Below are 12571 nucleotides of genomic sequence, written 5' to 3'. Positions count from 1 at the left end.
AAAGGCCTTGGCGGGGCTCCTGCCCCAGGGGATGCTGGGAACACGATGGTGACTGCTAAGTGCTTGGCTGTCTGTCCTTTGTAGGTGAAGAGGCCCCCCTGCCCAAGGTCCCTGAGCATCTCCTCAGCTCAGGCCAAGGTATCGTCCAAGACCCCCCAGCAGAGCCCTCAGGGTGGCATCAATAAAGAACGACTAGAAATAAATAAGGTCCCTGGTGGCCCAGCATGGAGCTGGCAGGAAAGCCAGTCTGTTTCTTCAAGTATTCTTAGCTGAGGGGGGTCACGAGGTCTGTCAGGGCTCAGATGGGGATCCCCACTGTGTTCACCTGGTCCTTGAGGCCCAGCAGGCTGTAGGCAATGCGCTTCTGGTGGCCGGGCAGCCGCACCCCGATCCTCTTGATGTCGCTGTGCGGGGGAGGGAGAGAGGGAGAGTGAGGGGCCTGCTCTGGAGAGGTGGGCAGCCATGGGAGGGAGGTGAGGGGAGAGAAGAGGGACCGGGGAGGGGGCCCTGGGTGCCTGGGGGGCAGAGCTCGTAAGGCAGAGGTCTGATGAGTGGATGCATATCCGGAAAGCCTGCCGACACCGACAAAATTCGCAAAATGATTGAAGCGCTGAATGCGAGCAGCTTTGTTGTTTTTAAAAATCAAATCTGCACAAAATCTACGGTAGGTGCTGTTTTTGCCCCCATTTTGCAGACTAGAAAACTGAGGCTCAAAGAGGTGAAGTGACTTGCCCAAAGTGACCCAGGCTAAGAGGTGGAGGAGCTGAATCGAGCCAGCTGTGAACAAAGGCTTCCCTCCCCCACCCTGGGGTCTGTCCCCAGGTAAGGCTCCTCCCCAGGCAGCACTGATGCCATCACCAGATGCCAGGGACCCTCTGGGGGTGTCGCTCAAAGCTCTCTGCCCAAGGTCTCTTCACAGCCATCTCCTTATTTCACCCCCACTCCCTCCAAGTTCTCATACCGGAGGAAGGACTCAGGAAATCCTTGCTGAGGGGCCATCAGAGGTTAAAGTCCTGCTGGTCTCTAATGGGAGGGGCTTTCAGGTGACCAGATCCAGTGACTAGGTTACCCTGAGGTAGGGGTTTTCCCTTTAGGGACCTCAATTTCCTCACCTGTAAAATGGGATAACAGTGCCTAACTGGAGAGTGGGAGATCCCGGATACTGGTGGCAGAGGGGTAAGGCGGCATTAGTACCAGATAGAAAGACGCGCCCAGGAGCCCATAGCCCTTCCCTGCCCCTCCTTTCCATGCCCCTCCATCCCCTTGTAAAACCACTTACACTCCAAGAGCCCTGGAGCGGACCTTACTGCTTACTCTGGGAGTTTCCTCCTTCACCATCCTCGTCCACCAGCTCAAACCCATGAAAACACCCAGGTTTTTATGGGCCCTCTCCTGGCTGTAAAGGGAGCTAATTATGTGGTGCAAGCTCCCATTTGCAGTTCCGGAGACATGACTTTCAGGTGTGTGGGAGGGTGGCTCAGGGACTGAAGCAGGAAGGCTAGAAGTCAGACATATGGGAGAACTTCCTAACCTAACACTGCAGCGCCATTTCTAACCTATACAGTTGAGGGTTTGGGAAAAGAACCACTGTTTTCCCCACACCCGTAGGTGTCTAAGTGTGGCTCCCAGATAAGTATTCGGACCAGCAGGGAAGGAGGCACTTACTGAAAAGGCAGGATCCTGGGCCCAACTCCAGACTCACTGACTTTTGAAGTTCTGAAGGCGGGGCAGGGAGTCTGCATTTGATCAGATCCCAAAGACCCTGATGTGTGGTTTGAGGACCAGTGGGTTATGTTAGCTATAGCAGAGCAACAGTAGGGCCTAGTGCCCCAGGCTCATCCCCTCACTCCCAGCCCCTCCCAAGGTCCAGGACAGGCCTGGTAAACAGTAGGCCCTCGAGGAGTGTCTGCTGCATGAATGAATGAATGCTTTAGTGGCGACTGAGCCATTGCCCAGGCTGCCTGGGGCCCCTCTCCCAGGTTGGTGAAGTTAACCTGACAGGGCAGGAGCTGAGGGTGCTTCTGAGGTCCATCTAGGAGGAAAAGTCCTGGGCTGGGAGGCAGGAGGCCGAATTCTAGTCCTGGATTCCACCAGAGCCTCGGGTGGGTCCTGTCCTGTCTTTGGGCCACAGTTTCTTTATACGTAAAATAGGAGGCTCCGATTAGATGCTTCTAAGCCACCTGCCCCAGCCCCAGTCTCTTCCGACACAAAGCCCCCCAAACCTTCCCTGCCTCATTTCCTAACTATAAACAGAGACACACACAGGATGAGGCTCCCAGACCGGCCAATGCCTGCGGCCTCTTGCAAGTCTGTTCCTGCCCCAGCCTCAGTTCCCCACTCGGAGATCCAAGGCAGTCACTTCCTTGGATCAACTCCCATCACAGGGGTGGGGGAAGCACATGACTGAGGCCATCTTCTTCCTGAGCACTCTCAAGGCCAGCCCCGACCTGAGGGAATTCAAAGGCCACAATCTCCCCGGTGAGCACCGACTGTGCTCTGGCCCTTGGCGCAAGGAGAGTGGAGGGAGAGGTGGCCTCATCATTCATCCTCTCAGCAAACATCCCATCAGCGCCAAGCCTGTGCTGAGAGCACTCGGAGACCAGAAGACCTATCAGCCAGTGTCCCCACGCCCTCTCGGGACGCTGTATGCCACAGCCTCACACACTGGATGGGCCTTTTGTTGGACTGGGTATTTTTCTGGGGTGTAACATCCATTGCTTTCATTAGCTCCTCGCAACACATTTAGAACCACTCACTACTCTAGCTAGAAACTCAAGTGACTCCAAAATAACACGGTGAATGTTCAAGACGAGAAAAGGTGGCCACTGTGGGACCACAGGGAACCGAGCGGCCAGCCCCCTGGGAGGGGGCAAAGGAAGCAGGGAGGCAAAGGCGGGGGTAAGGGCATTGAAGCCGAAATCCAGACCCCATCCCAGAAGGGCTGAATTCTGAGAGCGGCTCAGAGCCCCGCACTGGGATCCACAGCACGTGTAGATGGAGCTTTCAGGGTGAAAAAGCACTTTGAGACCCCCCTTTCTTTCATTTAATTGAAGTAATGAAGGAGGCAGTGGTGTGAGTCACACAGGCCCCAGATCTGAGCACCAGGGGAGCTGATGGGAAGAGCAGCAGCGTGGAATGACTTCCTGCCTTTATGCAGCCCTTTTCAAAACACAGCACACACACCCTCCACCCATCCAAGACAGCCCCGTCCCTGCTCCTTCCTGCTCGTGGGAAAGGAATTGGCCGAGGAGCACCCCGGGCTATTTCGGGAAGCTTCTACGAACATGTGTTTCCTGTATGCACCTCTCCGTGCCCTCAGCTCTGCTCACCCAGAAGAGAAGCTGTACTGTCCTCAGTGGGAGCTCCTGGAGGGGCAGAGGGGGTTGTTCCAGGTTCCCGGGTTAGAGGGAGAGCCGAGGAACCCTGGCATTTGCCCGCAGGCTATGGGTGGAGAGCAAGGGCATGGAGGGAAAGGGAAGAGTGACATGGGTTAAGCCCTCACTGCGTACCAGGCATATCATCTGTATTGCACCCATGCAATCCCCACAACGAGGAAACAGAAACCGAGGCTCAAAGATGGAACCTAATTTGACCAAAACCACCGGCTAGGGAGTGGCCAGTGTGGGCTCGAACCCAGGTGTGACTGCAGAGCCCAAGCTTTGGACCCTGCAGTTGGCTGGAAACAAAAGATATCCTGGGGCCCATCTCTTCTCTCCACATTTCCGTGCCGCCCTCTGGTCAGCTCTGTCCCTGCCTGACTTTCATCCCGGCCTTCCCCTGGGACAGGCCAGGGGCCTAGGCTGAGAGGCCTTGAGCAGCAGGTCAGAAGCCCAGTTGAGCAGTTTTCAGAGGCCTTGGAGAATGTTCAGACACAGGCCCAAATCCCAGAACTGTGACCCAGAACTGTGGGATGCCTGGGTCATCCCTTCCCATGTGATTCCCAAAACCTCTCAGCCCCAAGGCTCATTCCCACCATGACCTTGGACCTTACACAAGCTGGGCTATTGGGAACTAACAGTATTTTTAGAAGCACAAAAAGCTAAGAGGGTAATGTCTTCTCCCTCCTGGGGTGGGAGGAGGTGTCCATGCCAAGTCCATGCCGGGAAGGGTCCCTGATGCTGGAGCTGGGAGGAGAGAAGAGCTCCCATAGGGCAGCCTGACAAAGGCAGAACCCGGGGCCAGGGTAAGGGGTAACTGGCACTTCTTGCCAAGCTGGACCGCAGAGCTGAGAGTCAACCACACGGGGAGAGATGCCTGAGATGGGCTGGCCTGGTGCCCTCTCTCCTCGGCATCAGCCAGGAAAGTCCAAGGGCTCTGCCCATTTCTTCTCAGCGTCCTGGAGAGGAACGCTGCCCCTAACTGGCTGCGTGACCTCGGGCAACCTATGTAACCTCTCAGCCTCAGTTTTCCTACTTAAATAGGGAAGTGATAATAGCATCTATTCACAAGGCAAATAGGGAATTCAACCAGGTGATGGCTGTGAAGTGAAGCCTTTCTTTTCTCAGCTACCAACTGTGTGACCTGGAGTAAGCCACGTAACCTCTCTGAGCCTCAGTTTCTCCACTAATGACCTCCATGGTCCCTGAGCTCTGGGACCCTGACTGACCAGGGCTGGAATCCCCCAAATGGCCATGGACCCTGGGCTGTACTGTTTCTGACCTGCCCAGTGGGACTACTGACGGGAACCACCTGCCAAGTTATCATGAGGGCTGATTCAAAGTGCTCAGGCACAGAGCTGGCACAGCCCACGATAAATGCTATGGTTATGATCACAATTACTATTATTTTCTCGCTGTGGAAAAAAGATGTAGGAAGAGGACGGAGCCACGAGTAAGTGACCAGAATTGCTGGCTGCCAGCCTGGTTCTGCCCTTCCTGCAAAGCCACCCTCCCCAAAAGAGAAGGAGAGAGAAAGAGAAGAGAGGGGAGCGTTGGGAAGGTAGAGAGAAGAGCAGATGGGTGGTGGAGCCAGAGGCAGCCTGGGGAGGTGGGAGGCGGGAGAGGGCAGGCGCGGGCGGGGCCCGAGCGCAGACTCACTCGTTGGTCATCTGCACCACCTTCTCGATGGCCGTGTAGCCGGCCGCCAGGAAGTACTCAGTGTACTGCTGCATCTTGATGGATTCCAGCCACTCGGACACCGTGCGGAAGGGCACACCCTCTGAGCCGCTGGTGCTGGGCAGCCGGATGGACACCCTGCAACAGGAGATACCGGCCCACGAGTGAGGGGCTGCAGCATCCAGCCCACGATGCTGCTCCCTAACCCCGGCAATTCGCTCAGCTGCCCTGTGCCTCGGTTTCCTCATCTGGACAACAGGGCAGCCAAGTCAGGGAGGCTTCCGGGAGTCTGCCTGATGGGTCAGGAGCAGTCAGTGTTTATAGCTCCTGCCGCCCCTCTGCGTCTACTGATGATACCACCACCAGTTACTACAAAATAACCAAATGTTAAGAGAGTCAGGTTTTCAGAGTCACAGTCCCAGCCTGGCTACTTGCCAGCACATAAGACACTTAATTGCCCTACGTCTGTTTCCTCATCTACAAAAGGGGGATGATTACAGGACCCAACTCCTAAGTTGTTTAAATAAGTTAAAACACGTTAAGCGCTGAGTGCCGTGCTGGCACATTTACTGTATGTGTTGATTGGTTCCGTTAGTGCCACCTGAGCCAACCCAGTCCAGTCTAAGTAAAGCCCACGCGTAACTTCTGAGCCCCTTGCCCACCGCCCCTGGCTGCCCATTATGCTGAAGTGACTCAGGAGTAAAACTGGGGGCCATCCTGGACAGAGGGTATGGAACCCACCGGGGGTCAAAGTCAGCCAGGGTCTTGAGGGATTCGGGGGCTCGGATGAGCTTGTCCAGGATGCTGACAATGTCGGCGAACTTGGGGCGGCGGGCGCGCTCCTGCTGCCAGCACTGCATCATGAGCTGGTAGATGGCGGAGGGGCAGTCCATGGGTGTGGGAAGCCGGAAGCCATCATTAATGGCCTTCATCACCTGGGGGAGGGGGCGAGCAGGATGGTCAGGGGTGCCTTCACAGCCCCCAAACTCCCCCATACACAGGGGCTGCTAGAGGAGAGAAGGGGAGCCCCCGAAACAGAGGGATTGGCCTCCTTCCTTAAGCATGACACACAACCTTCGGCGCTACACAAAGGACAAGTGCTAAGAGGATGTCTCCAGAGGAGAAAGGGTCTCCTGACTTTGTTCCCTCACAGGGTACCCTGGGCGTTGCCCTGCAGCCAGCCTCCCCGCGGTCTCTGGGCGCCTATACACTCTGCTCCCTTCAGCCAGAGCACTCTTCCCCTCTGTGTTCTCACCTGGCTGCTGCTGCTGCTTTATTGTGCCTTAGTCCTAGCTGAGACGTGACCTCCTCTGGGAAGCCTTCCAGGCCTCTAGGCTGCATGAGGCACCAGGCACTTGCACACACACACACACGCACACACACAGATACACACATGCGTGCACGCACACACTTCCCCCACACCCACTACTCCTTCCCTCGTCCTGCTGAGTGTAAGCAGGGACTGGGTCTGGAGCGCAGCACAAGACCTGACACATGGTAGGCCCTCAAGAAACATTCGCTGAACGAACCAATGAAGGGGTGTACCAGATGATTAGCCCCCAAAACTCTTCTCTGCCCAGCCCCTGGGGTTTGAGGATGAGTAAAGGGTTTCAGTTCAGATCCGGACGGGGCTGGGCAGGGCGAGGGGGCCTACCTCGTGGTTCGACAGCTCCCAGTAGGGCCGCTCGCCATACGTCATCACTTCCCACATGACGATGCCGTAGCTCCACACGTCGCTGGCGGAGGTGAACTTGCGGTGGGAGATGGCCTCCGGAGCCGTCCAGCGGATCGGGATCTTGCCACCCTGTGGGGACCCGGCCGATCACTATTGCCCCCTAGGCCACCCCCAGGACGATCGCAGTCAGGGCCCTTCCTCCATGCTCCCCGGAGGCGTTCTTGCCTCCTGAGGCCCCCGCCCCAGGTGACAGCCGCCCCGGCCCTTACACTGGTGGTGTAGGTGGCCTCGGGGTCGTCCTCCAGCACACGGGACAGGCCGAAGTCAGACACCTTGCAGACCAGGTTGCTGTTGACGAGGATGTTGCGGGCAGCCAGGTCGCGGTGGACGTAGTTCATGCCGGCCAGGTACTTCATGCCGGCCGCGATGCCCCGCAGCATGCCCACCAGCTGCAGCACGCTGAACTCGCCATCCTTCTCCTGCCAGAGCACAGGCCGTCAGCTGCCAGCCAGCCCTGCGCCCACCGCGGCCCCTAAGCGCCGGCCACAGACCCCGCCCCACCCCAGCCCACGTCCTTACCCGGAGGAACTTGTCCAGAGCCCCGTTCTCCATGTATTCGGCGATGATCATCATGGGCTTGTCTGCAGGGGTGAGCACAGGTGTGAGGGGATGGCCACGGGTGGAGGGAAGAGGCACAGGCAGGGCTGGGCTGGGCTGGGCACAGCTATGAACAGAGACCCTATCAGAGGCCCCAGGGGGCAGCCCCTCCCCCATCCCCCACGTGGGTCTCCCACACCCCACTCTGAAGCCGGGCCTCACACTTGGAGACAACGCCCTCCAGGCGGATGATGTTGTGGTGGCTGAACTGGCCCATGATGCTGGCCTCGCTGAGAAAGTCCACCCGCTGCTTCTCTGTGTAGCCGGCTTTCAGCGTCTTGATGGCCACGGGTACCTCCTTCTTGCCCGACACCTTCAGCGTGCCCTTGTACACCTCCCCAAACTCTCCTGCAGGCAGGCGATGTGGGAGACACCCCAGTCAGCCCGGGCATCGGGTGCTCCCAACCCGTGCCAGGCCCCTCGGCGAGCGCTTAACCTCACCTGCTCCGATCACCTTCTGCCGTGTGACACAGGACGGATGGATCTCAGTGGTGAACTTGAGCACAGCCTGGTTGGGGTCCTCGTATGTGTGTGGGTCCACGTATGTCTTCAGGGGCTTCAGTTGTTCTGGGAGGGGAAGGAAGGGCAGGGTCATAGACAGTTTGGGGAGGGGAGGGGTCCCTAGGAGGGGCTGCCTTGGGGGGAGGGGGAGGGGGAGTAGGCAACAGTCCGGGCACCTCAGGAGCTTCTGGCTCGGCCCTCTGAGCTGCCCAAGGACGCCCGGGGAGTGCTCTGGCTGCCCCAATCTCTACCACAGAGCTGAGGAGGCCCATGGGGATAGCAGGCCAGGCATGGAGGCGGCGTTGCATCTCACCTGACTTGGAAAAGTAAACGTCTTCCGAGGACTGGCGCGTCCGCAGGCTCCTCCTCCTGAGAGACCCCATGGGAAACCAAACACGCAGGGAGGTCAGTGACCTGCCCCAGCCTGGGAGCCTCCTGACCCTACTCTGGTCCAGGTTGCGGGCTGGGTGTGCTCAGCACTCTGCTCAGTCAGGCAGAGGGCATGGAAAAGGCCAGGGGGAGAGGAAATGAGCAAGCCGGGCTCACTCCTTGGGATCTACACCCTGTTATGGCCCCTTAAGTGGCTGTAATGAAGGCTCTCCTCATTAGAGCTCCCCAGAGCTTCCTGCCCGCGTGTCCTGAGGAAGTGTGGACGCACTGTCATAATGACCACCATGCCCTGAGCCTCACAGGTGCTGTGCTGAGCCCTTTACAGATCATTACATCTTTACAGCCCCCCGGGAGGCAGGGACTAGATTCCTATCAGCCCCAGTTTCCATACAGGAAGCTGAGGTTCCCGCCCCTGTGTCCCACCTAAGCCCCCGGGGCGTAGGCTCCAACGAACCTGCGGTGGATGAAAAAGCCAATTCCTGCCAGCACCAGAAGCAAGACCACACCAATGGCCAAACCACCAATCACTGCCATGTTGCTAGATCCTTCCGTGGCTGCCAGGGAGAGACCAACAGATGACAAGGGAGCCCTCCTCCTTCAAATCATGGTAATACCCCCGGTTGTACTTTAGGGCCCCAAGACACCTGCCGGGTGGCCTTTACTAGTGACGGTCCATGAGGATGTTTATTCCCATTTCACAGATGGCAAATGAGAGGGCTTCCCCAGGGAATAGAGCAGGTAGTCTCAGGTGTGTGGGACTCTCTCCACGATGCAGGATTTGAACTGGGCCCGCCAATGCCACAGCCCACATCCTTCCTTCTCACAACACTGCCCTGGATACACAGCTGGTTCCCACACCCCCAGCCCTCAGTTCTGCCCCCTCCCCAGACTTGGGGCTGACCCACACTGGGCTGTCCTTAGGCCCTGGCCGACCAGGAAGGGGACACTTCTAAGTTCTTTGATACATTCCCTCCGCCCACAATGTCCCAGTTGTTTCAGGACTCTGGCCTGGCCCACACCCTGGTCCCTGACTCACACAGTGTCTGGAACTCGTGCACCTTGCTGCCAGCACCCTGGCCCTCCTGCGTCAGCGCCTGCACCTGGACCAGGTAGATTGTGTCCGGAGCCAGGTCATCCAGGGTCACGGAGAAGCCTTCAGTGCGGCGCACGTTGTAGCTGTTGGAGTCCCCCTGTGGGTGTTTGGCGGGTGGAGGGACAGACAGTGAGGGCAGGGCCATCAGCTTAGCCCAGCAGAGAGCAGCCCCAGCTTAGCAAGGTGACAAGCTATGTTAGCAAAACCTCGACGCTCACCTTACAGAGGAGGAAGCCGAGGCTCAGAGAAGTGAAGTGACTCACTCCAGGTCATAACCAGCAAATGAGTGACCCAGGACTCAAACCCAGGTCTGTCTGATCCCCAAGACCTGGCTCCCCACCACCCAAGACTGTCTCTTCTGGGGACTCCAGAACACTGTGTCTTCTTTCCCACAAATCTCTGTTGGGCTGGCCTGGGAGAGGCAGCTCTCAGGAAGACCCCAGACCCCACTTTCCTCATCTGCAGAATAGCGCTTCTCCAGATGGCTGTGTTGTGCAGTGAGCGCCTACGTGACCAGCTGGTCCTGTGTTCGAAGCCCAGCGGGGACAGCCCCAGCCCTTTGAGTTACCTTCTTGCGGTAGGTGACCTCGTACTTCCACACGCGGCTCTGCTGCGGTGGAGGGATGCTCCAAGAGACGCTCAGCGAGGTGGTGCTGCGGTCCTCCAGCTTCACCTTGGGGGGCTCTGGGCAGGACGGTGGCGGGGAGGGGAGGGGTGTGAAAAGCCACACGGGGGAAGGGGAATAGTGGGGATGCACCCAGACGCATTCCCATCCACAGCCCAGGCTCCTTAGATCCCGACCTGGGATTCTCAACTTCCAGCTCCAGAGCACAAAGCCCCAGCCTGGGCCCCACCACAGGCTGGCACATCGGGGGTTCCCTGTGAGTACTTATGAGTGCATAAATAATAAAACCAAAACAATATCTGACTCTTGCTATAACCTCTCTATGGACCAGGCACTGTTCTAAGAGCCTTATATACAAGAGTTTATTAAATCCTCTCAAAAGCCCCAGAACGCCCATTTTACAGGTGAGGAAACTGGGGCTCAGAGAGGTTAAGTAACCTGCCCACAGTCACAGAGCTTGGAAGTGATTATAGGGACTGTGTCTTTAACCACTTGCTGCTGTCTCTCTCTGAACCCAGCCGAACCCTGAGTGGCCATCCTCATGAAGCCCCACCTGGGCAGGCCCCAAGGGCACAGCTGCCACCCCTGGGCCCTCACCTGTCTGGTTGATGCTGACGCTGGCAGTGAGGAAGCTGCGGCTGGTCACCAGGCCCGAGACGCCGTTGCGGGCCTCGACGGTGAAGGTGTAGTTCATATGGGGCTCCAGGTCGCTGACTGTCACGCTGGTGTGGGTCAGCCCGTGCGGCGGCTCCGAGTAGCGCACGCTGGCCTCGCAGGGACCACACTCGCCTGACTCGGGCCAGCACTGCTCACACGTGACACTGTAGGTGATGTCCTCGCGGCCCCCGTTGTCCTGGGGGGGCGTCCAGCGCAGCTCCACTTTGGCGCCCATGCCCACAGCCGTGAGGTAGCTTGGGGCAGAGGGCGGGCCTGTGCAGAGGGCAGAGGGCAGAGCTCGGATCCAGGTAGGCCTGGACATGCCAACATCACCGCGCCCCGCTCTGTCACCCCTCCCCGACCCGCTGTGAGACTCACGCGTGCAGGGCAGTGACAGTGGGTCCTGCGGGGCCCGGAAATAGCCTTCCTCACACTCACAGGCGGTGGCCCCCTCGGAGGATGGCAGGGTGTGTGGGGGGCACTCCAGACAGGGGCTCTCGGATGCCTCGGACTTGAAGAATCCCGGCGAGCAGGCTGGCAGGCACAGGGACAGACATCAGCTCCGCCTGTTCTCACCCCGCGCGACTTTTCACTCTCTGGCCCTGGGACCCCTGGCAAGTCACTAAACCTCTATGGGCCTGTTTTGTCATTGGTAAAATGCCTTGTGATGAGAAAATGCGTGGCAAGCACCAAACTTGGGCCAGACACCCAGGAAGTGCCTTGCCTTCCTGCTCCAAACCTTTGCAGCCCTCCCCAGTGGCTCTTGCAAGAAGCACCATGCCCCTGAGCCTGGCATTCAAGGCCCACATCTTACCTTCCAGCTTCCTAAGAATCCTATCTCACAGCCGGCTCAGCATTGGACGGAGCACGCTGCCCACCTGGCTTATCTCCTTTAATCCGTGCGGACCAGCCCGGCAGGTCCCCACCTGGACTGAGAGCTGCCCAGGGCAGTGACTACCTTCTTCACCGTTTGTGTGTTTGCCGACTAACAGATCAGACAGGGGCATCAGGATGCCACCTCTGCAGTGCGCCCCCCGCCCCGGGACCTGACCGCTGTCCTGTTCCGGGGCTGGCTGACCAGGAAGCAGGAAAGGCCAGGCCCCCAGCATTTTCTCTGGACCTGCTTTCAGGGACCCAGTCATTTCCGCCACTCACAAGGGCGGCCAGGAAGCAGCTCTCCCTCCCCCGGTGCCAGGTCCTGTCCTGGCCAAGCCGGGCAGAGCTCAGACACCTGATTCCAGAGGCTCCTTCCTCCCACCACCCTATCCTGCCCCTGCCTGCCCCTGCCCCAAGCCCTTTCCCGGTCCCACAGACAGGAAGCTACCCAGACACTGTGCAGGGCTGTCCAGGGATTGGGCAGCTGCTGAAGTGGCCAAGATGGGGTGGGGTCACCCAGGGACCTCTTACCCAACCCTACAGTTATCGTTCCCGCCTTCAGCTTACTCTGGAGAGGGTCCTGAGATACCTCCAGCCTCCGTGTCACGTTCATCAAACACTGATCCTCAACTCTGCGTGCAGCCCGGTGCATGGACCTCGAGATGAGACAAAGCCCCTGACCTCTGGGAGCTAGAGCACGTGACAATGTCCACCATACAGGGGTGGGCAGCAAGGACCTACTGCACAGCACAGGGAACTCTGCTCGATGTTATGTGGCAGCCTGGATGGGAGGGGAGTCTGGGGGAGAATGGATACACGCATACGTACGGCTGAGTCGCTTTGCTGTGCACCTGAAACTATCACGACATTGTCAATAGGCTATACTCCAATATAAAATTAAAAGTTAAAATAAATAAATAAATAAAGGGGTGGGCAAAGGGCTAAGGGGGTAGAGACAAGCTTGGCTAGAGGTTTGTGGAGTCATAGAGGAGATATTTCAGCTGGGGTTTAGAGGCTGAGTAGGAGTTCAGCAAGGCGGAAAT

The 12571-nt window shown here is 58.1% G+C and overlaps 1 protein-coding gene across 1 annotated transcript in view; it reads right to left on the bottom strand.

The window, feature by feature from the left end:
* Nucleotides 1-298: 298 nt before the first annotated feature.
* EPHA2 (EPH receptor A2) overlaps nucleotides 299-12571 on the bottom strand; it is a 26964-nt gene continuing 14691 nt past the window's right edge. The window contains exons 4-17 of the mRNA XM_007459273.1: nucleotides 11031-11186; nucleotides 10593-10925; nucleotides 9939-10054; nucleotides 9314-9467; nucleotides 8732-8831; nucleotides 8201-8256; nucleotides 7828-7953; nucleotides 7549-7734; nucleotides 7309-7370; nucleotides 6999-7208; nucleotides 6709-6858; nucleotides 5796-5989; nucleotides 5037-5192; nucleotides 299-404 (exon numbers count right to left, since the gene is read on the bottom strand). Coding sequence (XP_007459335.1) covers nucleotides 299-404; nucleotides 5037-5192; nucleotides 5796-5989; nucleotides 6709-6858; nucleotides 6999-7208; nucleotides 7309-7370; nucleotides 7549-7734; nucleotides 7828-7953; nucleotides 8201-8256; nucleotides 8732-8831; nucleotides 9314-9467; nucleotides 9939-10054; nucleotides 10593-10925; nucleotides 11031-11186 — 2105 coding nt within the window. The remainder of the gene's footprint in view (nucleotides 405-5036; nucleotides 5193-5795; nucleotides 5990-6708; nucleotides 6859-6998; nucleotides 7209-7308; nucleotides 7371-7548; nucleotides 7735-7827; nucleotides 7954-8200; nucleotides 8257-8731; nucleotides 8832-9313; nucleotides 9468-9938; nucleotides 10055-10592; nucleotides 10926-11030; nucleotides 11187-12571) is intronic.

This window comes from Lipotes vexillifer, unplaced genomic scaffold (assembly GCF_000442215.2).
Source record: "Lipotes vexillifer unplaced genomic scaffold, Lipotes_vexillifer_v1.1 scaffold496, whole genome shotgun sequence".
NCBI lineage: Eukaryota > Metazoa > Chordata > Mammalia > Artiodactyla > Lipotidae > Lipotes > Lipotes vexillifer.
Note: the sequence above shows the minus strand (reverse complement) of the source record. Positions and strands in the feature narration are given on the sequence as shown.